Source organism: Crotalus tigris, unplaced genomic scaffold (genome assembly GCF_016545835.1).
Source record: "Crotalus tigris isolate CLP2741 ecotype Arizona unplaced genomic scaffold, ASM1654583v1 scf7180000022970.308977840:1548163, whole genome shotgun sequence".
NCBI classification, from domain to species: Eukaryota; Metazoa; Chordata; class Lepidosauria; order Squamata; family Viperidae; genus Crotalus; species Crotalus tigris.
The window spans coordinates 1,747,998-1,773,860 of NW_024099557.1; the positions used below are offsets into that span (position 1 = coordinate 1,747,998).

Consider the following 25,863-nt stretch of genomic DNA (forward strand, 5'->3'; position numbering starts at 1 on the left):
TCCCATTCTCCAAACGGTGCTGCACCAGTTGAGTAGTCCTTGACTTACGACCAGTTGAGTAGTCCTCGACTTATGACCGGTTGGGGGTCACGGCATTAAAAAGGTTGCGAACCACTGCTCTAGCATTTGCCCTACCTCTGTTCATTGTCTCCAAGTATTACATTCTTAGAAATTGTTGATGCTTTAGCAAAATGCCAATCTTCCACCTTCTTGTCTAAACTACCCTATGGGATAATTTTTTAATATATAATTAAGCCTATCACATTTGGAATGAAAAAAATGTGCTGAGAGAGAGAGAGAGAGAGAGAGAGAGAGAGAGAGAGAGAGAGAGAGAGAGAGAGAGCATTCCAGTGCTTTGCTGCCATCTAGTGGATGTGCGCATTTTGGCATCCACCAGACAGTTTAATAATCTAAAGCACGTGCTCGTGCTGCCTAACGGCTGGACCAAAGAAATTGGGATGCAGTTCTTTCGGATTAGCTCGCTGAGCTGCCAATCACGATAGGTCTCAGCCAATTGACGTCCGCATTCGAAGAGGCGAGAGAGGAGGCGGCACCAGCCCTCTGTTGCGGCACGCAACTCCGCCCGCCGACGGCCTCCCATTGGTCAAACGCTTAGAGAGGCGTTCTTGACCTGTGGGGTTGGGCGGGGCCAACGGGGAGGAGCCATCTTGTGATTGGCCCTGGCGGGGACGCCGTAGGGTGTGAAGGCAGATTAAAGGAGGAGCTGAGAGGGTTGCCGCTGAGATGAGTTTGCGGCGTTTCGCTTCTAAGACGCTTCTTTGTGGGTTCTTAGTAGGGCGCGGCCTCACAAGAGTGATGGTAAGTTGCGAAGGGGAACGGGTCTCCCGAAAAGTACGCTCTAGTCATTGGCGGTGTTCTCTATGGTCGGACCATAGAGCGGTTGCTCTGAGGGGCTACGTTGGGTCTCCTTGGAAGACCCAGATAATCTCCTTTTGGGGAGCCCCTGGAGGACTTTCCCTCTAATCCCTTGAAGTTGTCGCTTTTACAAATTCTCTTCCAACGAATATAATTTTCCCAAAACCTTAGGGTAGGACGAGGCTGGAGGTCAGTTAAAATGGCATATGGATGTTTCCCCTGGAGAGCCATGTCATTTCCATTGATTTTTGTTATGATAGTGTGCGTTTTGGGGGTGGCTATCTAAGTTTTGTAACGTAAATAAGATAAAATGTAATGTAGCAGTTGCAGGTGAATTGGACCATAATTCCCAAGAACTCTTTGAAAACGGCAGAAACCATGCTTTTTCCCCATAATAACTTCGGATGGGCAAGGACGCACAGGTAGTCCTCAGTTTATGACTACAATTGAGCCCCAAATTTCAGTTAAGTGAGACATTTGCTAAATGAATTTTGCCCCATTTTACGACTTTTCTTGCCCCTGTTGTTAAGCGAATCATTGCAGTACATAAGTTATTAACATGGTTGTTAAGTGAATCTGGCTTCCCCATTGATTTTGCTTGCCAAAAGGTCGCAAAAGGTGATCACATGATCTTGGTCATAAGTATGAAACAATTGCCAAGCAGCTGAATATTGACCACATGATCACAAGGCTGCTACAAAGGTGGTAAAGTATGAAAAATAGCCATGTCGCTTTTTTTTAGTATCCTCCTTACTTTGAATGGTCACTAAATGAACTGTTGTAAGTCAACAGTACCTGTATTTGGGCTTCATGGTTACTGCTTTTCTAGAGCTGCTTGCCTGCCCCAACTGGGATAAAGTAATGTTTTTGAGGCATAAATTTCATTATAATATGAAAGCATGAAAAAGAGACCTACCCTTTCCAGAAGGTGGTTGTAATTTTAAATGGATGTCTTCAGATGCCTTTCTGAGATAAAATCATAGTCTTGATTGTTTATATTCAAGAGTGCTCTGGGGTTATTGGAGCTCCTTAGATAACAGTTCTTAGCGTAGTTGAAAAAACAGCTGCAGCTGAGAGCTGCATTGAGCCCTTGGGGTAGGTTAAGGTAAATTACAGGTGTGCAGATGCATTTAAAGGTGTAAACAGTTTGGGCAGGTTGGTTTTTAAATTTCAGTTAAAGACAAGGGCCCAAAAGATGGGATCTACTGAGCGTCAGAATGTCTTTCATGGGTTACATCATTTATCAGGTGTACAAAGTCATGGGACCAATTCTAGGAAAGTCCCCAAGAGTGAGTGGGTGGCCATATAAATTTTCTGAAATAAAAAATAAAAGGATTACAGAAACTTCTTGAATGAGAAGTGAGGTGTTTTTCAAGGAAAAAAACTAAGTCCAGCTGCCTTTTGGGTCAGCTATGACCTGAATGATCGAGAATCTCCACAGATGATTAAAACAGACAATACAAAGAACTATGTCAACCTTGCTTTGCCCTCAGGCTAGTTAGATAAATCAGGACTTTACAGCTCTTCTGAAGCCCGCCAGGATCCTACAGACTGCTGGAGATATCATTCCATAGGACTGGAGTGGCTACTGTTTAAACAGCCTGCCTACTCCACATTTTTGTCCCTTTGTATTATAGGCCTCTTTCGAAAAACTTTGGGCCTTCTACTTCGACAGCCTGATTCTGTAAACCAACTCTAGTTTGCTGTTTCTTTAATGAATTTTACACCCCAAAATTAGCGCTTCTGAATGTGGAAGCGCAGTCTGAGCTAGTACCCTATCCTGCCTATAAAATAAGCCATGGCTAAAAGTTGATAAGCATCTTGTTTTGAAATTTCTTTGAACTGCTGACTTCCTGCTGAAGCAATTCGGTGTTGCATTAAGGAGTCACAAGCAATTTTACCCAAGGCTGCCTTTTGTGAAAACTTATATGCAATAGAAAATATCTGCAACTCAGGGTTGAACTGTGGAGTCCTTGATGCTCTCTGAGCTTGCTGGTTGGTTTGCAGATGTTTCATTACCCAATTAGGTAACATCACCAGTGCTAGTAAGGGGGGAGGGTTTGCTCTCAATTTATATTCTAGTGGTTTGCTCTTGTCAGTATTTACTAGTTACCCAACTAGTTAACGTCATTAATGCAAGTGAGTGTGTGTGTGCTCCCTGTTTGTATACAATAGTTTGCCCATGTTGGAGGGGGATGAGTTTCTCCTTGATCATTCCTTGGTTGGGGAATGCTAAGTTAAATTGCATTTCTACACCACTTAAAAGAGATTCTAAAAAGCCCTGAAGATAACAAAAAGACTAGAGAACAAAAACCCAGATAAGCAGAGTTTAACAACAAACAATCTCAAGTAGAAAACAATAGCTGAATCAGTCCAGCTCAGCACCAAGGATTCCACTTAACCCAGAGTTGTTGCTTTGTTCCACCTTGAATAAATATTAGAACTACACAGAAGCAGCTCTTTGGGTCACAATGATGTCAGGGGTCCTATGTCAGGGGTCTTCAAACTTAGCCCTTTTATGACTCGGCCCTTTTATGACTCGTGGACTTCAACTCCCAGAATTCCTGAGCCAGCATGGCTCAGCTTGGAAACCTCTCCCTTTCCCCTCAGCGTGGCTGGCTCAGGAATTCTGGGAGTTGAAGTCCACGAGTCATAAAAGCCAAGGTTGCCTACCCGTGTCCTATGTGGTGGAATGGGAAAGATTGTGGTTCTGTCAGAAGATGCCATGTAGGCCGAACATTGAAGAGTTGCAGCCTCAGTATATTTTTGTGGGGGTGGGGGGAGGGCTAGCTGGAGAAGGGAAAGGCCAGCAATGTTTTAGCCAAGATTAAAGTAAGACCTTTTCGAGAATATTTCTAGCCTTCCCTTTAATGTTAACATGAAGCTCTGAGTTAATTTGTAATTAAATGTAATTGGGATTTGAGGTTTATCCTCAGGTGTAATGTTATTATTTTTTTCATATTCTGACCATCCTCCCAGGTGGGGAAGATCCCAGTGTTAACAAATATGACATGAAGAACAATCTGGCCATTATGGCTAATAGCTGCAATTATGCATTTTAAAAAAAAAAACTTGCTTCCTCTTCCTATTACAGCTTGTAGAAGAAAGTACAGGTAGTCCTCAGCTTAGGACCACAGTTGAGCCTCAAATTTCCCTTGTTAAGTGAGACATTTGTTAAGGGACCTTTGCCCCATTTTGCGACCTGCTTTGCCACAGTTTTTAAGCGAGTCACTGCAGTTGTTCAATTAGCAAAATGGTGGTTAGGTGAATCTGGCTTCCCCATTGATTTTGCTTGTAAAAAGATTGCCAAAGGAGGGATCACGTCACCCTGGGACACGGTAACGGTCATAAATATGAACCAATTGCCAAGCATATGAGTTTTGATCACATGACAGTGGGGATGCTGCAAAGGTCGCAAGTGTGAAAAAATCACCATAAGTCACTATTTTTCAGTGCTCTTGTAACTTTGAACGGTCACTAAATGAAGTGTTGTAAATTGAGGACTACCTGCATAATAAGTACAGTGTCTAGGCCAGTGGTTCTCAACCTGTGGGTCGGGACCCCATTTGGGGTCGAACGACCATTTCACGGGGGTCGCCAAACAACGCAGTCCGCCATTTTTCCCCCCCTTTTCCTTAGCTGTGCTAATCCCTTTTATTCTATTGGCTTTTGAAACCCAATAGAATAGACTCTCTTGAATAGAGTCTAATTCTATTGGCTTTCAAAAGCCAATAGGAATTGTCCAGACTGTCTCTGCCCTGCTGAGCCCGCCAAAAGTCCCTTTCTGCAAGCGGTGCTGCACCAGTTGAGTAGTCCTCAACTTACGACTGGTTGAGTAGTCCTCGACCTATGACTGGTTGGGGGGGGTCACGGCATTAAAAAGGTTGAGAACCCTGGTCTAGGCCTTCTGTTTCTCTTGGTCCTCTGATGGTTTTTCCAGCCAAGATCATAAAAAGCTCTTCTGAGCCGTTCTTATTGTTAAAGCTTCCAAGCACTTCTGAATCTTGTTTCCACCCAAAACAGAAATTCTAGCAAAACAGCTTTCTTTCGAAAGTAAAGCAACTTCTGGATGAGAAATATATGGGTATACCCATTTTTTTTCCCCTCCTCTGTTGGGTGCAGTCTGTTTGTTTCTGGGTGAAGGCAAAGGCTGGTTTTGACGAAAGGTTGAATGTGTGAAAGGAATCCCATCTTCTCCCTCCTCTTTTGCCTGCAGTGCAGAAACTGCAGTTCAAAAAAAAAAAAAAAAATGCAGAGTCATCCTTTGCCTTCACCTGGTTTTCTCTCCAGGCCAGTGGGGAAGAGCTGAGCAAATTGCGGGCGCCAGGACTTCTGCCTTGGATCCTGGTTTTATCTTGGATTGATAAATTTGGGCTATTAAAAAAAACAAACCGAAACCCTCAGCCAAAGTCTCCCTTCTGGCGCAATCTGTTATCTGTCCCCTTTGTGTCTCTTAATTGCATCATAATTGGAGGCTCGTGAAACAGATGCTTGCTCTTGCATGGAGGGCGATGTATCACTCAGCACACGTGGTTGTGGTGAGAAAGCATTAGAGGAAAAGATTAGACGCAGTGTTTCTCAACCTTGACAATTTTAAGGCATGTGGACTTCAACTCCCAGAATTCCACAGCCAGCTATATTTTTGAGCATTAGGATTAGGTAATGGGGCCAAAGTTAAGGAACCATGAGTAGGAGGCATTTTTAAAAAGCATCAGAAATTCCCTTATTTCTGATGCTTTTTAAAAATGCCTCCTACTCATGGTTCCTTAACTTTGGCTGGTCAAATGTTTTGTGAGCTTTGCACCATTGCTTTCTGGTCTAAGCCCACCACAGCCCACGGAAAAAAAAACCCCACACAGGTAGCCCTCGAATTAAGACCACAATTCAGTCCAAAATTTCTGTTGCTAAGTGAAACATTTGTTAAGTGAATTTTGCCCCATTTTACGACCTTGCTTGGCATGGTTCTTAAGTGAACCACTGCAGTTGTTAAGTTAGTAACACAGTTGTTAAGCGGAACTGGCTTCCTCTATTGACTTTGCTTGTCTGAAGGTCGCAAAAGAGGATCACGCGATCCCTGGGGCGCTGCGACCGTCATAAATAGGAACCAGTTGCCAGGCGTCTGGATTTTGATCACGTGACCAGGGGATTGCTGCAATGGATGTCAATGTGAAAAACGGTTGTGAGTCGCGTTGTAACTTCAAATGGCCACTAAATGAATTGTTGTAAGTCAAGGACTGCCTCTATAAAAGCATAAAACCCCAGATTCAAAATGGATGCTTAGTTTAGCAGCCAATCCTGGCTAAGACATGTTTCCACATCAATACGGTTTTCACCAGAATCCCCACATAACGTGCTCAGCCAGGGGAAGGCCAGTCTGGTGCTGTTCAGATGTTTTGACCTGCATTTCCCATAATCCCTTGCATTCCCCATAATCCCTTGCTGTTGATCCTGCTGGCTGGAACAGATGGGAGCTGAGCTTCAAAAGACTGCTCAGCCATAATATGGCTTGCCTCTTTTAGAGCAGTGTTTCTCAACCTTGACAATTTTAAGGCATGTGGACTTCAACTCCCAGAATTGCTGGCTGTGGAATTCTGGGAGTTGAAGTCCACATGCCTTAAAATTGTCAAGGTTGAGAAACACTGTTTTAGAGTATGGACCTGGTTGTATTTTGTAAACCTAGGGTTTATGGGCGTGGAAGTTTAGCATAGTGTAGTTGGCTTAATCAGCTTGTCGCTAATTGCAGTGTATGACCCAGAACACAAGTTGATAAACTTCAGTCAAAGTTCTGGAGCAGAGGTGTCAAACTGCCAGTCCATGGGCCGCTTGCGTCACGCAGAGGCCGTGCCCACCCCAGCTCCAGCAATGCGGGGGGGGGGAAAAAAGTCACGATATGTCACTACACCTCATGTGACGTGTCGAGTTTGACACCTCTGTTCTGGAGCCTTCTCCAAAACCTGGTACCCTGATAATGTTACCTAGTTGGGACCAGAATGTCTGTTGCTAAGCAGTGCAATTATTGCGTTGCTATGGAGATTCTCCGTCGTCCAGGTCACGGTTATCTCAAAGGTGCTTTTTTTTTCACGAGGCAACTGTATTTTCTGGATTTTCTCTGAAGACGTTTCACTTCTCATCCAAGAAGCTTTCAAGTTAGTTTTTACAACCATTTTTGTACCACGGTGGTTAAGCAAATCACTGCACTTGTTAAAAGTGACTCACACGGTCATTAAGCGAATCTGGCTTCCCCCCACTGACTTGGCTTGTCAGAAGCCATTTTGCAACCTTTCTCGCCACAGTTGTTAAGTGAATCACTGCCCTTGTTAAGTTAGTGACCTGGTTGTTAAGTGAATCCGGTTTCCCCCATGGGCTTTGCTTGTCAGAAGGTCACAAAGGGGGATCACGTGACCCCTGGGGACGCTGTGACCGTCATAAATTTGAGCCGGTTGCCAAGTGTCTGAAGTGGGATCATGTGACCGGGAGGATGGTGCAATGGTCGTAAGTGTGAGGACTGGTTGCGAGTTACTTTTTTCAGTGCTGTTGTGATTTTGAAGGGTCCCTAATTGGTTGTAAGTCGAGCACTTACCTTTCCAGATTAACTTATATTATTAAAAAACCTGAGAAGCATATGGCTTGCATAATGTTGGTTAGAGAGTGCTACCATTATTCCACCTGATTTGGAAATAGCCTGAAATCCACTGGTTTTTGTGAGCTTGCGGAGAGGTTAATAGAATAATTATTAATCTGCTTATTGTTTAGTTACCGCACAGGTAGCCTTTGACTTAACAATCAATTGCTTAGTGACCGTTTAAAGTTACAACAACACTGAAGGAGTGACTTCTGACCGTTTTTCACACTTGCGACCATTGCGGCAGCCTTGTGGTCACGTGATCAAAATTCAGATGCTTGGCAACCGACTCACATTTATGACAGTCGCTGTGTTCACCTTTTGCCACCTTCTGACAAGCCAAGTCAATGGGGAAGCCAGATTCAGCGTAAGAACCAAGTTACCAACTTATCCACAGCAGTGATTCACTTAAGAGCTTTGGCAAGAAAGGTCGTAAAATGGGGCAAAACTCACTCTTAGCGACAGAAATTTTGGGCTCAATTTGGTCGTAAGTTGAGAACTACCTGTACTTTCTGGAGAACTAGAGAGGGCTCCTTCAGAAACACTTCCTATGTACCTTATTCAAAAAAAATTCCAGATACACAGGCTATAAAAGAATGAAATTAAAAAAAATACATGTAAAATAAAGCCGAATGAACAATTTATTGGATAATGTTACTTTGGTGAAAGCTGGATTTGAAAATCCTTGACCGTGAAAGCCAGGTCTATGATTGTGTGGGGCCAGCAAATCCCACTTTTAGAACTGTACAAAGCCCTGTTGTATTTGTCAAAAATAGTTGGGCTGCTATTTCGGTCTGGAGAAGATGGATAAATTATATTCAGAATAAATATGGGACTAAAAAGTTTCATTTAGCCTACGAGTGAATTTTAGAGTATTATTATGAAATTATTATTATTTTTAGTATTAGTATTGTTTAACTATTTGGGGACTGTATTGTTTAATAATTAGGATATTAATTTGTTTATGTTCTCATTATTATGTTCACTTTTAATTTGCTTATATTTATGTTAAAGGGGAGTTAAAGTGCATTATGGATTTGGTTATTTATATAGTTGGTAATGCTAGTTAGATTATGATTATCATATATGTAACCCTGTATTCAGCTCTGGGAAGTGGGGGGGGGGTTGGGTGGGTTAATATTGTAAATTTTTATAAATCTTTTTAATATAAAAAAAAGTTATGCTGCTGCCTACCATTTTGTGGTAAAAAAAAAAAATGCAAACATTCCAGTGCCAGCTCTGTAGGGAAGGGAAGGGATGGAAGGAAGGGAGGGAGGAAGGAAGAAAGGAAGGAAGGGAGAAAAGAGGTGAGAGACAGAGGAAGGAAGGAGAGGTCAGAAGAGAAGAGGAGAAGAATAAGGAAGGAAAAGAAGAGAAGAAGAGGTGAGAGGAAAGGAAGGAGAGATAGCAAGTAGGGAAGGAAGGAAGAAAAGAGAGACAGGAAGGAAGGAGAGGTAGACGAAGGAATCAAGGAAGGAAGGGATGAAGGAGAGGTCAGAGGAGAAGAATAAGAAAGGAAAAGAAGAGAAGAAGAGGTGAGAGGAAAGGAAGGAGAGAGAGCAAGTAGAGAAAGGGAAGGAAGGAAGATCAAAGGAACGACCCACAAACTGCCTCCAAAAAACGAGGAAAAAATGTCACAATCCTAGTTGTGCTTACATAGCCTTACCACTGCCATGTTGCTAACTTGACAACTGCAGTGATTCTCTTAACAGCTGTGACAAGAAAGGTTGTAAAATGGGGCAAAACTCAATTCACAGCTGTTTTGCTTAGCAATGGAAATTTTGATGTTCATTGTGGAGGTAAGGCGAGGGGCTACCTGTATTTATTAAAGTTACTAATGACATATATATCCCTCACTGTTATCTATATAACTTCCCCATCTCCCGCCCACCCCCACCCTGCAGCCTCAACCCAGTAGCTGCTCCAGGTCTTTGAGAAAATGACCTCTAGCCGAGGAAAGCCTACAGCTTTTAATAAAATTTGCTGAGGAATGAAAGCTCTCCTTAATGACTGTGACTCAATCTTAATCTCTGAAACCAGGATACATCCTAATTATTTATTAAAGCTGGTGCTGTGGCTGGCACACCTATTAATGGTGCCAAGTGGTTGGCTTGGAACGCGCAGGAAGGATTTTTATGACCTCACCAGCAAAACATCCACTTATAACATGTTTTTATGGCTGTTTTTCTCAAATCGTGGCAACTTTATTGCGACTGGATTTCCAACTTCCAGAATTTGAAGTCCAGTCATTTTAAAGTTGCCAAGATTGAGAAACGTTATATTGCAGGCTTAATGTCGTCTGTGAAGCCAGCCATTGTATGCATTTTTTCTAAAAAATGTTTGCTTGCAAAATTTGAACGGGAGCCAGCCCGGGCAAAGAGACAGATGAAAAATGATTAAAATTGCATAACTTAATCGGATTCTATCAGGATGCATCTTGGAACAGGACAATTTATCAACTTTTGCTAGTTGGGTCACTTTTGGGGCACAGAAAAAGAGCAACTCGTAAACCATCTTGGCTGTAGCAATATATATATTATATTCCCAGGAAGTATCCCGCCTTTGCTGTCTCTGCAGGCAGATCTTGCTAATGACAAGTGTCAAATCTAACAAAACAAAAAAGGACAAAAGGATTGTGCACACACTTGGGAAGGGGCACCAGAAGAAGAAGGCAATGACATGTAGACATTGCCCTCGACGTACGACCCCAGCTGAGCCCAAAATTTCCGTTGCTAAGCAAGGCAGTCATTAAAGGAGATTGGCCCCCATTTTACAAGCTTTCTTGTCGCAGTTGTTAGTGTGAATCAACAAAGTGTTAAGAACACGGTTGTGAAGTGAATCTGGCTTCCCCATTGACTTTGCTTGTCAGAAGGTCGCAAAAGGGGATCACATGACCCCCCGGGACACTCCAGCCGTCATAAATACGAGTGAGTTGTCAAGCGTCCCAATTTTGATCACGTGATTGTGGGGATGCTGCAACGGTCATAAGTGGAAAAACGGTCATAAGCTACCTGTACACTCGCTTCTTACTAAAAGCCGCAGCTGATCTCGCCAGTCTGAAGCATTCTCTCCGTTTTGTTACAGGGTTAGATCTAAGATTTAAAGGCTTAGCCTCGCTCATTGCACTTTGTTATTCTCAGTGTTTTACTTTGGAATATTTTCCCATCCCTTTTGCGGGATTTCCCCTTAAAGAAGTAATGCTTCTCTTTTTCTTTGAAATAAAACTTTGTTTCCTCTGTTGAGTGGGGTAATGAAATAATCTCATAACGAAACCAGCGGCAATCCCCTTTTGTTTCTCATGTGAAATAAATTGTCTTTATGAATTTACTGTGCAAGAGGCCCCATACAAGCAATACTTGTCAAGCTTGGCGAGTTTAAAAGCGGGCGGACTTCGACTCCCAGAATTCCTCAGCCAGCAGGCTGGCTGAGGAATTCTGGGAGTTGAAGTCGGCATGTCTTAAAGCTGCTTGAGAAAAGACTCACCTGGGCCCTTGGAGGGTGGCGCACTGAATCGGAGTCTGTCTTTGATGCTAAATCGTGGTTTGATTCAAAAGTGGTTTGTTTGGGGGCTTGACATAAAAACATGGACCCAGCCTTGTGTGGTTGGCGATTTAACAGGCTGGTTTGTAACTGCAAATCCCAGAATTAGCAGGTTGGCTAAGAATTCTGGGAGCTGCAGTCCCAACATACCCATAGTTGGAGAAGGCTACTTAAAATGCTACAGACCCGTTGACCAGAGGCCCTCACTCGGCTGCAGTTTGTTGCAGAGTGTGGTACGAATACAGGCCATCCTCAACTTATGACCACAATTGAGCCCAAAATTTCTCTTTTGCTAGCTGAGAAGGTTGTTAAGTGAGTTTTGCCCCGTTTTATGACCTTTGTTGCCATAGTGGTTAAGCCAATCACTGCAGCGGTTAAGTTAGTAACAATGAATCTGTCTTCCCCATTGACTTTACTTGTCAGAAGGCAGCAAAAGGGGATCGCGTGACCCCCTGGGACACTGAAACAGTCATAAATACAAGTCAGTTGCCAAGCGTCTTTGAGTTTTGATCATGTGAGCACGAGGATGCTGCAGTGGTTGTAAGTCACCTTTTTTCAGTGCTGTTGTGACTTTGAATGGTCACTAAATGAAACGTCGTAAGTTGAGGACTACCTGTATAGTCCAGAGTCACAGGAGGGAGGGGCTCTTTCCCGGAGGGCGGAGCTTGGACTGTCTGGTGGGCAGGAAGAAGCCAAAGTGGGACCCTTCTTAGCAATTCACAGAGAATAGCTACAGTTGTTGCAGTAGCTGCTTTAATCCGACAAGGTTTCTGTTTGTAGGCAAACGACAATAAAGGAACTATTTAGAATTAACTCTACGTGTCGTTCTTGGTTCTTTGGGCCTGACACGGAGGGGTATACTGTCAACTCACCTTTCTCTTTTCCTCCCCCTTATTTCTCTCCCCCCCCCCAGTGTGCGCAGATGTCTGATTGGCAGTCAGCCAAGTCGATTTACGACTTCAACGCCCTGGATATTGATGGCAACAATGTGTCGCTGGAGAAATACAGGCAAGTCGTTCCAATCTGGGTTTTGTTGGCTCTGCTATTTTGGTTGATTTGGTTTTGGTAAGCCATCAAACCTCAAATGTACAGTTTCCCCAAAAGGTTTCCACAATTTTGGCAACTACTATAGGTAGGTAGGTAGGTAGGTAGGTGGGTAGGTAGGTAGGTAGGTAGGTAGGTAGGTAGATAGATAGATAGATAGATAGATAGATAGATAGATAGATAGATAGATAGATAGATAGATAGATAGATAGATAGAAGATGATGATGATAATAATATAATAAAGTTGGAAGGGACCTTAGAGGTCATCAAGTCCAACCCCCTGCTCAAGCAGGTAACCCTATACCATTTCAGACAAATGGCTGTCCAGTTTCTTCTTAAAAACTTCCAGTGTTGGAGCATTCACTGCTTCTGGAGGCAGGTTGTTCCACTGGCTAATTGTTCTAACTGTCAGGAAGTTTCTCCTTAGTTCTAGGTTGCTTCTCTCCTTGATTAGTTTCCATCCGTTGCTTCTTGTCCTGCCTTCAGGCGCTTTGGAAAATAGCTTGACTCCCTCTTCTTTGGGCAGCCCCTGAGATATTGGAACGCTGCTATCATGTCCCCCCTCATCCTTCTCTTCGTTAAACTAGACATACCCAATTCCAGCAACCTTTCCTTATATGCTTTAGCCTCCAGTCCCCTGATCATCTTTGTTGCTCTTCTCTGTACTCTTTCTAGAGTCTCAACATCTTTTTTACATCGTGATGGCCAAAACTGGATGCAGTATTCCAAGTGTGGCCTTACCAAGGCATTGTAAAGTGGTATTAACACTTCTTGATTCTATCCCTCTCTTAATGCAGCCTTGCACTGTGTTGTCTTTTTTGGCAGCTGCAGCACACGGCTGGCTCATATTTAAATGATTGTCCTTTAGGACTCCGAGGTCCCTCTCACAGTTACTACTATTGAGCAAGGTACCCCCTATACCAGTGATTCTCAACCTTTCTAATGCCGTGACCCCATAATACAGTTCCCCATGTTGTGGTGACCCCCAAGTGGATGTGGCCACCAATAAGAGGGAGTAGGACAGCTAGGGAAAAGGGAAAAAAATGGCGGACAGCATGGTTTGGTGACCCCCGTGAAATGGTCATTCGACCCCAAATGGGGTCCCGACCCACAGGTTGAGAACCACTGCCCTATACTATACCTGTACATTTGGTTTTTCTTGCCTAAATGTAGAACCTTGCTTTCTTTACCATTGAATTCCATTTTGTTAGATAGTGCCCAGTGTTCAAGTCTGTCCAGATCCTTCTGTATCTTAAGCCTGTCTTCTGGAGTGTTGGCTATTCCTGCCAGCTTGGTGTTGTCTGCAAATTTGATGAGTTCCCCATCTATCCCCTCGTCCAAATCGTTGATATAGATATTGAAGAGCACTGGGCCCAGAACAGAGCCCTGGGGTACCCCACTATACATTTCCCTCCATGTAGATGTGGTTCCATTGAGGACCACACGCTAAGTACGACCGGTCAGCCAGCTATGGATCCATCTGGTGGTGATGCTGTCTAATCCACATTTTTTTATGATTGATAGATAGATATAGATTATTGATAGATATAGATATAGATGATTGATAGATAGATATAGAGGATAGATAGATAGAGGATAGATAGATGGATTAAAAACTCAGAAGTAGAGCAGAAATACAACTAGTGGAGAAATTATGTACCATTCTGGGAAGGAAGGTTTAGATTCCAGTCAGCATGTCTGAAATTTCAGGTGGCCCAGTTCAGGCAGTCCTTAACTTAACAACAATTCATTTAGTGACAGTTCTAAGTTATGATGGCACTGAAAAAGTGGCTCATGGCTGTTTTTCACACTTAAGACCATTGTAGCATCTCCATGGTCACATGATCAAAATTCAGACTCTTGGCAACTGACTCATATTTATGAGGGTCGCGGTGTCCCTGGATCATATGATCCCATTTTTGTGGCCTTCTGACGAGCAAAGTCAGTGGGGAAGCCAGATCCACTTAACAAGCATGTCACTAACTGAACAACTGCAGGGATTCCCTTAAGAACCGCCATAAAATGGGGCAAGGTTCACTGTCTTGCTTAACAAGAGATATTGGTTGTAAGTTGAGGACTGACTGACTCTCTCTTGCTCCCTGTTCCCTCTCTTGTGTCTCCAGGGGCATGGTCTGCATCATCACCAACGTGGCGACACAATGAGGCAAGACTGACGTAAACTACACTCAGTTTGTCGAACTGTATACTAGATACGCTGAGAAAGGTTTACGCATTCTAGCCTTCCCCTGCAACCAGTTTGGCAAGCAGGTAGGAAACGGGAGAGGAGGATGTTAAAAAGTGTGTGTGTGTTTGTGTGTGTATGTTAATGTCACAATGAAATGTCTATCACCTTCTCTTAATTCTAAGGAGAGCCAGTATGACGAATGAGGATGCTCAGGTGCTTGACTCCTTCAGCCATGGAAGCTGATTGGCTGAATTTGAGCCAGTCCCTCCCTCTCGGCCCAAGAGCCAGTTATAGTGCAGAAGGAGCTGGACAAGGTGTGGGGGACCCAGGTTCCCAAGAGCCAATCAGTTGTAGAGCACAAGGAGCGGGGGGGGAACCCAGATTTTAGTCCCCTTCAGCCATGGAAGCTGATTGGCTGACTTTGAGCCAGTCCCTCCCTCCCAGCCCAAGAGCCAATCAGTTGTAGTGCAGAAGGAGCTGGAGAAGGAGTGGGGGATCCAAGTTCTAGTCCCCTTCAGCTATGGAAGCTGATTGGCTGAATTTGAGCCAATCCCTCCCTCCTGGCCCAAGAGCCAATCAGTTGTAGAGCACAAGGAGCAGGGAGGGGACCCAGGTTCTAGTCCCCTTCAGCCATGGAAGCTGATTGGCTGATTTTGAGCCAGTCCCTACCTCCCGGCCCAAGAGCCAGTTATAGTGCAGAAGGAGCTGGATAAAGTGTGGGGGAGCCATGGAAGCTGATTGGCTGATTTTGAGCCAGTCCTTCTCTCTCAGCCAAAGAGCCAATCAGGTGTAGTGGGGAAGAGGCTGGACTAGGGATGAGGAGACCCAAATTCTAGTCCCCAAAGAGGAGACAGCCACTGTGACATAATGGGGAAGATGCTGGGTTGGGAGTGGAAGAATGGCCAAAAATCTCTGATAACCCTCAAACCTTCATTACATCATGCATTGAGAGGTTCAGTGTAAAAGCTGAGCAAATGCAGTGCAAAAACACGTGGATCTGTAACAACTGAATGCTAAGAACTGCTCAAGATTGGTTTAACCATCTAAAAACCATCTGTTTGTTTGTTTGTTTGATTAGGAGCCCGGTACCAACCAAGAAATTAAAGCATTTGCTGAAACATATGGGGTGAAATTCGACATGTATAGCAAGATTGAAGTCAATGGGGATGGTGCTCATCCTCTCTGGAAGTGGCTAAAAAACCAGCCCAAAGGCAGAGGCACTCTGGGAAAGTGAGTTTTTGCTGTCCCCCCCCCCCAAATTCTGAAAAATCTCTGAAACAAGTATGGCTAATATACCACATGCATTTATTGATTTATTTTTAATTAAAGTAAAACATCTAAACTAAGTGTTTTCCAAACTTGGCAACTTTAATGTGTGTGGACTTCAACTCCCAGAATTCCCTGGCTGGCTGGTCAGAGAATTCTGGGAGTTGAAGTCCACACACATTAAAGTTGCCAAGTTTGAAAAACACTTTGTAATCTATCTGAAGGTTTAATAATGGTATGATACCAACTTCTAAAATTGCTTTTTCTCTCCCTTTCTGAAGTATGGTATTTTTATTGTTGTTGTTCCTGTTGATGTTAATCTTCAATTCAGAGTTTGGGACTGATTAAAAAAAAAAGTGTTCAAGTTCTAACCAAGGAACTAAGAGCTGTTAAAGTAACATCTGAGTACAGTAGTGGCCAAAATTGTGGAAACTTTTGGGAAAAGCGTATTTTTGAGGTTTGATGGCTAATAACACCACTTTTTTTTGGAGTAGTACCATAAAGGTATATATCAATGGAAAGATAATTTAATCAAGAATGTAACGCAACATAATTTGTTCAATTATCTGTACTGTATTCTATGAAAAGTTATTGCCAAATAACCAGAAAAAGGAAGCACAACTTGCTTAGGTTGATATCGGGTAGCTTTCCTTCATCTGATTGTAGCCAATGAGCCTGAGTGTTTAGAGAGCCAATTGGGTGTCATCTTGTTTTGGCAATGAGCCAATCAGATCACAGGATTCAGTTACGTAATGAAGCTGAGAGGAGGACATCTGTCAGTGTGTTATGTAATCGCTATCAAGTTGGCTGGGTTTTTTTGTGTTCTTTCATTGAGTTAGCTTGTAAAACGTCATAAAATTAAACTAATGGTGCAAAGCGTTGACCGGTCGCCCAGAAAGCGATGTAAAATAGTATGATTAAGTGAACAAGGCTACATTTATAAGGAAATTAGGAGAAAAATGGGTGGAAACTTAACCAAAGGTGGCATTTCTCCTGTACACTTTTCCCAAAAGCTTTCCACATTTTTGGCCACTACTGTATTTAGGACAGTTCCTCACTCTCTTCCTCTCCCCCCCCTTCTTCTCTTCTTAAGAAGTCTATTTTGGCTGGAATTATGGGGTTCAAAACCAGCACTACAGCTCGCTGTGTTGTACTTTTGCAATGGGGTTTTGCTGTGTCAAATTCCAAATCTGCTTTTAAAAAGCTAAGCTTGCCAAGTCCTGATGGTGGCCAGTTTGAAGAAAATAAGTGTCTGGGAAGAAAAATTGGATACAAAATAAGTGGGGCATTGTCTTTCTTTGATCTTGACCCCATTTTCAAACTGGCCCTCTTATACTGGAGAGAGATACCAGCAACTATTCATCTTGGTTTTAGCGTGGTTTAGTAAGAAGGTTTTGAGTGAAACCATAGAAGTAAAAAGACCCATAGAAACTCAAACCTTTAGAGCTAAACAATGTCCTTTTTTCTCTCTCTCTTGTTCTCCCTAGTGCTATAAAGTGGAATTTTAGCAAGGTGAGTATCTTCAACTCTTTTTGGGGGGGATGTGTAATTTTCATTAAAACTTTTAAACAAAAATGGGGCAAAACTCACACCCTGCTTCGCGGTGGAAATTGTGGGCTCAATTGCTGTAAATCGAGGATTACCTGTAGGGCGTTGATTTTTTTGTTGAGAAGCGTAGCACAAGGCAATACGAATAGTGCTTCCTCCAATTTTTTTCCCCCCAGCCACCAACTAGTGTGATTAAGGTAAGCTGAGTAGGGACTGGCACAAAAAAAACAAAAACAAACCCCGGGAGCTGGGCTAAAACTAGGTCTCCACCCTTCACCATCACCACCCCAGTGCCAATTGAGTCTAGTTTCTTTTCTAAGCTGGGAAAAAAGAAAAGAAAAAAGGAGTCCCTGCGGATTTTACTCCACTAAATGACTTTAGGGGGTGGTGCTCGCCTCCATTTCAAGGTCGTGGAGCCAGTGCTGCCCAAAGGAGTTTCCGTGGTCCCGTGGCCGGCATGACGTCACGGAGCGCTGTTACCTTCCTACTGAAGTAGTACCTATTTGTCTACTCGCACTTTCCTGCTTTTGAACTGCCAGATTGGCAGGAGCTGAGGCAAAGATGGGAACTCACCCGTCGCGTGGCGCTGGGGTCCGCAACTGGCCTGCTGGCTTTAAAGCCGACAAGCCCAGCGTCTCAACCACTGAGCCACTGCATCACCCTTCCTAAGCTGGACAGCTAAATAAAGTGTTTTCACACACACACACGGGTTAGATCTGCCTTTTCTCCAGCACTTCCACAGTATTCTTCAGCCTTCAAGAAAAACCCCTCCACTGAGTTTACTTTCTACTCGTAATACTCAACCCGATTGCAACCCAGTTCTGAAGTTCTGACAACACTCCCCCCCCCCCAAAGAAGGTCATGCAATCACATTTTGGACACTCGACAATGCTGTTTGCAGCTTTGGCCGGGTCATATGATCTTGATCTATGTTTTTGCTAAAAACTGCCTTTTGCTTCCATTTTCTGGCAAAAAAAAAAAACCTCCATGGTGAACTGTGGGTTTGCTTTAGGACCGCCACATTCACTTGATGACCCTCGATGCCCAGCTCAATTATGGTTGTAAGTCGAGGACTATCTGTACATATAATCCAGGGAAGCCTGAACCACTTTGCAGCGCAGTGGTAGGCATCAATCCACCCTCCCCAAATTTTGGAGGGTGGTCCTTGTGTTTACAAATCAAGGCTGTCTTTCCCCTCCAATTAAATTTGGGCCTTCTTGTGAGTCACCAGCTCTCCTTTTCTCCTTGCAGTTCCTGATCAACAGGGAAGGACAGGTGGTCAAGAGATTCAGTCCCATGGATGACCCATTTGTAAGTTGTGTGTAATATTAAGCTTGGTCCCACAGTCAGCCAGTTGCTTAAACTAGATATTTGGCTTTTTAGGCCACCCATATAATCTGTCCCAAGGATCCGGGACATTGTCCAGTTGCAAAGCTGGACCAGCACAGCCTGAATTTCTGGCCACAACACTGAGCTAGATGGGTTGAACACAATCCCAAACTCAGCCAGGGTGGGTTGGAAACCATGGTTTATAGCAACCTTTCCCCACCTAGACATTGGATAATCCAATCAGTTGTAGTCCCAACCCAGATGGAGGGCACTCATTTGGGAAAAAAACAAAACACTTGAACTCTGCCAACAAAGCTAATGGTGCTTCATTCAATAGTGTAAATAAAGCACTATTTAGCCTGAATGTGAAGCACACACACACACCCCTCCCCAAGTGTGATTGCGAGAAGGCTGTTTCTGATCCAATGGCTGCTAATATGAGGGCAGTGATGACAAACCTTTAGGGCAGGGGTCTTCAATCTTGGCCCTTTTATGACTTGTGGACTTCAACTACCAGAATTCCTCAGCCAGCGTGCCTGGCTGAGGAATTCTGGGAGTTGAAATCCACAAGCCATAAAAGGGCCACGTTTGAAGACGCCTGCTTTAGGGCTTGGCATGTCAAAAATTCAGAAAAGGCCTAATTTAACTCTGCTGGCATCTCACCACCTCCCCTTCAACAAAAGAAACACAATTCTCCCTCTCTCCTCCCTAACGCATCTAGGCCAGCCTGAACAGCGGCACTCATGGTCAGTGCCAAGGCTGGACTTGAAGGACCATCCTAGGCCCCAATTTCAACCCTCGAGCAATAGCACTTAGACCAGTGTTTCTCAACCTTGACAATTTTAAGGCATGTGGACTTCAACTCCCAGAATTCCACAGCCAGCATTGCTGGCTGTGGAATTCTGGGAGTTGAAGTCCACATGCCTTAAAATTGTCAAGGTTGAGAAACACTGACTTAGACTTATATTCCGCTTCATAGTACTTTATAGCCCTCTCTAAGAGGTTTACATCCATACTGCTGCCACCCAGGAAGGCCACCTGGCACCCTTCCACAAGGAGCATGGGCCTTATGGGTGCAGCTGACCCAACGCTCCCCAGGATCTCCCGTGCGCTGCTTACCTTCCTGGGCTGTTCGGTTTCTATTGAAGGTCTCCGGCAGCCCTATCGGAAGCCGCTCCAGGTTGCACGGGGCTTTTATTCTTGAAGCCACTTCAGAGAACACCCTTATGTGAAAACTGCAAAAGCGTGCCCCCCCTTGTTGTGCAATTTGTGTAGCTTCCAGAGGTGACCCGAGAGCACAGTCGTCCTGCATGGCTTCCACCGCTCTGAAGATCCCAGGCGGGTGGGCCGTGCTTTCCAGAATAGCGGTTGGGTGCTGGTGTGTCACCTGAAACGTTGCAGCGTGTCATCTGTGAGACATAGTCTCAGTGCTTTTTTCAAAAGGCAGCTGGACCATGTTTCCCCCCCCCCCTTAAGCAGGGGTAGGCAACCTTGGTTCTTTTATGACTGGTGGACTTCAACTCCCAGAATTCCTGAGCCAGCATGACTCAGCTTCGAAACCTCTCCCTTTCCCCTCAGCGTGGCTGGCTCAGGAATTCTGGGAGTTGAAGTCCACGAGTCATAAAAGAGCCAGGTTTGAAAACCCCTGTTCTTAATCTTCATCCTAGGATAGGGGTAGGCAACCTTGGCTCTTTTATGACTCGTGGACTTCAATTCCCAGAATTCCTGAGCCAGCATGACTCAGCTTCGAAACCTCTCCTTTCCCCTCAGCGTGGCTGGCTCAGGAATTCTGGGAGTTGAAGTCCACGAGTCATAAAAGAGCCAGGTTTGAAAACCCCTGTTCTTAATCTTCATCCTAGGATAGGGGTAGGCAACCTTGGCTCTTTTATGACTCGTGGACTTCAATTCCCAGAATTCCTGAGCCAGCAGGGCTCAGCTTCGAAACCTCTCCCTTTTCCCTCAGTATGGCTGGCTCAGGAATTCTGGGAGTTGAAGTCCACACGTCATAAAAGAGCCAAGGTTGCCTACCCCTGCCTTTGAGGAAGAAGACATTTCGCTTCTCGTTCTAGAAGCTTCATCAAGAACTGATGAAGCTTCATGGATGCGAAGCGAAATGTTTTCTCCTCCCTCGAGGGAAAAAAATACATAGGCCGGAGGCCCTTTGAGAAATAACCCCTTTGAGACAACCCTGATGTGGATGACTGAGAATGTCCATAGGCTTTGGGACATAGGTTTGCCATCACTGTATTGGGGTGTAATTCTGGTCCTATCACCCTAACCCTGTTGTTTTCTCTCGTCCTCTGCAGACAATGGAAAAGGACCTGCTCCGTTACCTGTAAGCCCGGCTTGTCTCTTGCCTCTTGTCCTGGCTGTGCTCGGCCGGCGTTCCTCTGGTTTGCCTGTGAATTTTGCCTGGATGATGGTCTGCCTTCAAGCCTATTTGGTGAGGCAGGTCTGAGAGATTTGGCACAAGTTCACACGGAAGGCTAGCTGGAATGTCTGTTGTGTGCACCCCAGGCCACACCATCCATCTTGTACGAATAAAGATTTTTTTTCCCCAGCTGATTAAGCCTCTTGAGATTTGTGTGTAAGGGCTCTTATCAGGTTTGGGCTGAGGGAGATGGGGGGGGGGGGGCGGGGCGGCAGCCATTTTGGAGGTGCAAAGCTACCTCAGACCTGCAGGTGAGGTGGTTAGACCTGTGCCATTGGGATGGGAAGTAGAAGTTAGCCTCATTTGTTAGCCTTGTTTGGGCAACTTCAGGGTCTTCCAAAGTTGTTTGTATTTTCTTTATTTGTATCCCACTTTTATTATTTTTATAAATTACTCAAGGTGGCAAACATATCCTTCCTCCTGTTTTCTCCCACAACAACTCTGTGAGATGCATTGGGCTGAGATTGATTGGCCCAAAGTCACCCAGCTGGCTTCCATTGCCTAAGGCAGGACTGGAACTCACCATCTCCTGGTGATTGGCCCAAAGTCATCCAGCTGGGTTTCATGCCTAAGGCGGGGCTAGAACTTATTGTCTCCTGATGATTGGCTCAAAGTCACCTAGAATAGAACTGGAAGGGACCTTGGAGGTCTTCTAGTCCAGCCCCTTGCTCAAGCAGGAGAACCTACACCATTTCAGACAAGTGACTGTCTAGTCTCTTCTTAAAAACCTCCAGTGATGAGCACTCGTGATTTCTGGAGGCAAGCTGTTCCACTGGTTAATTGTCCTCACTGTCAGGAACTTTCTCCTTAATTCCAGGTTGCTTCTCTCCATGATCAGTTTCCAACCATTGTTTCTTGTCCTGCATTCTGGTGCTTTGAAGAATAATTTGAAACCCTCTTCTCTGTGGCAGCCCCTCAAATACTGGAATACTGCTATCATGTCACCTACTGGTCCTTCTTTTCTTTAGACTAGCCCAGTGGTTCTCAACCTGTGGGTTGGGACCCCATTTGGGGTCGAACGACCATTTCATGGGGGTCGCCAAACGCAGTCCGCCATTTTTTTCCCCTTTTCCTTAGCTGTGCTACTCCCTTTTATTCTATAGACTCTCTTGAATAGGGCTCAGAAGGAGGAAGGCTTTAAAGTAAACAATTAATTGAAGTTTAAAAATGCCTTAGGAGTAAACAAATCAAAATGTAATGGAAGATTTACTTTGGCAGAAAAGGTGTAAAATAAGTAGGAACTAAGTCCCCAGGTATGGATTTCCTAGCCCAGGGGTAGGCAACCTTGGCTCTTTTATGACTCGTGGACTTCAACTCTCAGAATTCCTGAGCCAGCATGACTGGCTCAGGAATTCTGGGAGTTGAAGTCCACAAGTCATAAAAGGGCCAATAGTTCCCAACCCCTGAGCTAGAAAGTCTTGTCTTTGCTCACGGGGCCTTTTCATAAAGGCGTCTTCTGCAGAGCCAGCAGCATGACGGACTTTGGACTGTGGCTGAACTCAATCCATCAATCCAATCTTGGATCTGAATCAAGAATCAAAGGGCTGGGCTTGGCTTGGCTAAGTAGAACTGCAGGCAAATTTCCATTACTATTATTTTTTGAGCTGCTTAAGGCATTCCCCTCTTTTTTTTTCCAGTTCAGGAAGTAACAGGTAGTCCTGTTAACACGAATGCCACGGTTAAGCGGTGTTCCTAAAAGCGGGAAGTAAATGCCAGTTTTTGGCAAAATTGTCCTAAAACAAATAGTTGTAAATCGAGGATTACCTCTGCCGCTAAAAAAAAAAAAAAAGGAATCGATTGAGAAACTCTTAAGCATACCAATATTTTGACGGCTCTGCTTCTGTGTGCAAGGAAGGTCTCCCATATCTGAACGTGAGCTGGCTGAAAACTACGTATCATAGAATATAGGACTGTAGGGCTCGAGAGGTCATCTAGTCCAATCCCCTGCCCAAGACAGGAGACCTTGCACCAACCCAGTCAAATAGCTGTCCAGTGTATCTTGAAAACCCCCAGGGATGGAGTCCCCACAAGTCCAGAAGGCAAGTTATTCCATTGCTTAATTGTCCTGTCAGAAAATTTCTCCTTAATTTTAGGTTGAATCTCTCTTTAACCACTTCTTTCTTTCTTTCTTTCTTTCTTTCTTTCTTTCTTTCTTTCTTTCTTTCTTTCTTTCTTTCTTTCTTTTTCTTTTCTTTCTTTCTTTCTTTCTTTCTTTCTTGCCTTGCCCTCTTCCATAATAATAATAATAATAATAATAATAATAATAATAATAATAATGTTGGAAGGGACCTTGGAGGTCATCAAGTCCAACCCCCTGCTCAGGCAGGTAACCCTACCTCTTTCCTCCCTTCCTCCTTCCCTTCTATTCTTCCTTTCTTCTTTCCTCCCTCATTCCTTCTTGCCTTCCTCCTCTTCGTCTCCTTTCTCTCCTCCATCCCTCCTCATTCCTCTTCCAATCCTTTTTTCTTCCTCCCTCCCTGCTATTCTTCCTTCCTTCCCCCTCCCCCGTCCTTCCATGCCACGCATGTACATACACAAATCTTTCATTTCTTCCTTCATTCAACTGAAATGCCAATATTTTAATCCTTCTGATACAAGTACAAAATCCTGAAATCATTAGTCAAAAGGCACATTGCTTGACGGGGAGGGGGGAAAAGGAAAGAATCCTCCCCCACTCTTTACATATATACATTTTTTTTTCAATTCATTATAAATATGCATAGGAAAAACAAAACTAGGAGTCATTGAAGTCGGTTAAAAAGTGCCACGGGAGAGGAAGAAAAGAGGGGTTTCCCCCCCTTTTTACAAAATACAATCAATAGAACAAACAACATAATAATTTAGTCAAAAAGTAGCTATGACGTCATCTTTTTTTTTTTCTTCCTGAAGAAAATGGAGAAAAGGGGGCTGGATGTCCTGGGGGGGGGGGGGTTCCTCAGCCTTATTAGCCACTTTCCCGAGAGAGCAGAAGAAAAATTGTGTTTTTTTTCTTCTGAACTGAATGTGAAAGAACCACCTGGCATTCCGAAGATCGCAAAGCAAGCATCACTTGAGGTGGGGTAGCAAGAGGATGGGGAGGCACTCAAACACCTTTACATTTTTCCTGAGTCGTAAGGTTTTTTGAAAAGTTCCCTTCCTGCCTGCAGGCCAGCAGGCCCCCTCCCATCGAACTAACTGGGTTTATTATGGCTATTAACATTTTAAAACTAACTGGGGGGGGGAGGTTTATTTAGTTCAGAAGATTCAAAGCAGGATAGACCCTCTGCTCTCAGCGTTTTTTTGCATAGTTTTCTGGTTTTTGCATCCCACCGCTCCGCTCCTCCCTATTATTTTCCAAGTGAAAATAAGTCGTAAAGGACTAAAAAGCTAAAACGAGTAAAGATCTAAACCAGCGGTTCTCAACCTGTGGGTCGGGACCCCATTTGGGGTCGAACGACCATTTCACGGGGGTCGCCAAACAACGCAGTCCGCCAGGAATTCTGAGAGCTGAAGTCCACAGGGCATTAAAAAGCAGCCGTAATTGCTTACTCCGGACCCAGGAGGGTGTTTGTATGTAGGTCTTTGGTTATTCGGGTTTTCTCCCACTTAAAATTGGAAGTGTCTTGGCGACGTTTCGACGAAATCTCATTCATCATCTTCAGGCTAGTGCTTTCGGCTTCGTGCTTCTAGCAGCAAATTCCTCCTAGAAGCACGAAGCCGAAAGCACCAGCCTGAAGATGACGAATGAGACTTCGTCGAAATGTTGCCAAGACACTTCCAATTTTACGTGGGAGAAAACCCGAATAACCAAAGACCTATATCTATATCTATATCTATATCTATATCTATCTATCTATCTATCTATCTATCTATCTATCTATCTATCTATCTATCTATCTATCTATCTTTTGTATAGGACATAAGGAATCTCTTTGGAGATAGCAACTTTTGCAATGAGACACCCTGAATTTTGAAATTGGGGGGGGCAAAGGGAGGGGAGGAAGCTGGCTTAACCATATAGCTAACCTGGCCAACCTAGACTGATCCCACCTCTGCCTACCTACTGGTTTTCCTGCCTTCGTAAGATGAGGCTGAAAGCCAGGAGATTCGGCCTGCCCTCCCCTCTTGAGCAACTCCGCAAAGGGGAAGAATTTAAAAACAAAACAAAACACAGAAAGGCTGAAAGCAAAGAGATTAAGAATCAAAGTACCTTCAGTTGCCATGGATCAAAAAAGCAAAGAAGCTCAGAGGGTTCCTTAAAAAAAAAAAATACTCAAGAGCAAATGGAGAGGAGTGGAAACTTAGCCCATAGTTTCCTGAAACTTACCAGGGAAAGGAGAAGAGTATAATTGTGGTCCTCGGCTTACGACCAAAACTGAGCAAGAATAGTGGCCGGGCAAGTTTTGCTCCTTTTTACGTTCTTTCTTGCCCCAATTGTTAAATGAATCACTGCAGTTGTTAAGTAACACGGTTGTTAAGTGAATCTGGCTTCCACACTGACTTTGCTGGTCAAGAGGTTGCAAAAGGAGATCACATAATTCCCAGACACCGGAACGGTCATAAATAGAGCCAGTTGCCAATCAGCTGAAATCTGATCGCCGTGAGCACAGGGATGCTGCGGTGGGGAGAAGCATGAAAAACGGTCCTAAGCCACTTTTTTCAGAGCGGTTGTAACTTCAAACAGTCACTAAACGAACGGTTGTTAAGTTGAGGACTACCTGTGTAACCAGAAGGAAAATGGAAATCCTGTACTTGAGCTGAATTTCAGAGTGTTTCGCAATCTCCTTTTTTTCTGGCTAACAATCGCCATTTCCAAATTGGGCTTATTAAAACCGCAGCTGATCCTTCCTTTGCTTAAGGCAGTGGTTCTCAACCTGTGGGTCCCCCCCATTTGGGGTCGAATGACCATTTCACGGGGGGTCGCCAAACAACGCAGTCCGCCATTTTTTTCCCCCTTTCCTTAGCTGTGCTACTCCCTCTTATTCTATTGGCTTTTGAAAGCCAATAGAATAGACTCTCTTGAATAGAGTCTAATTCTATTG

The 25,863-nt window shown here is 44.2% G+C and overlaps 1 protein-coding gene across 1 annotated transcript; it reads left to right on the plus strand.

Annotated features, from left to right (window-relative positions):
• The first annotated feature begins 663 nt into the window (after positions 1-663).
• GPX4 (glutathione peroxidase 4) lies at positions 664-20,976 on the plus strand. The gene is made up of 7 exons (XM_039319318.1): positions 664-819; positions 11,952-12,046; positions 14,207-14,351; positions 15,347-15,498; positions 17,022-17,046; positions 18,334-18,393; positions 20,718-20,976. Exons 1-7 carry the CDS (start codon positions 745-747, stop codon positions 20,748-20,750), a joined length of 585 nt encoding a protein of 194 aa, XP_039175252.1. The 5' UTR covers positions 664-744; the 3' UTR covers positions 20,751-20,976.
• Positions 20,977-25,863: the final 4,887 nt, after the last annotated feature.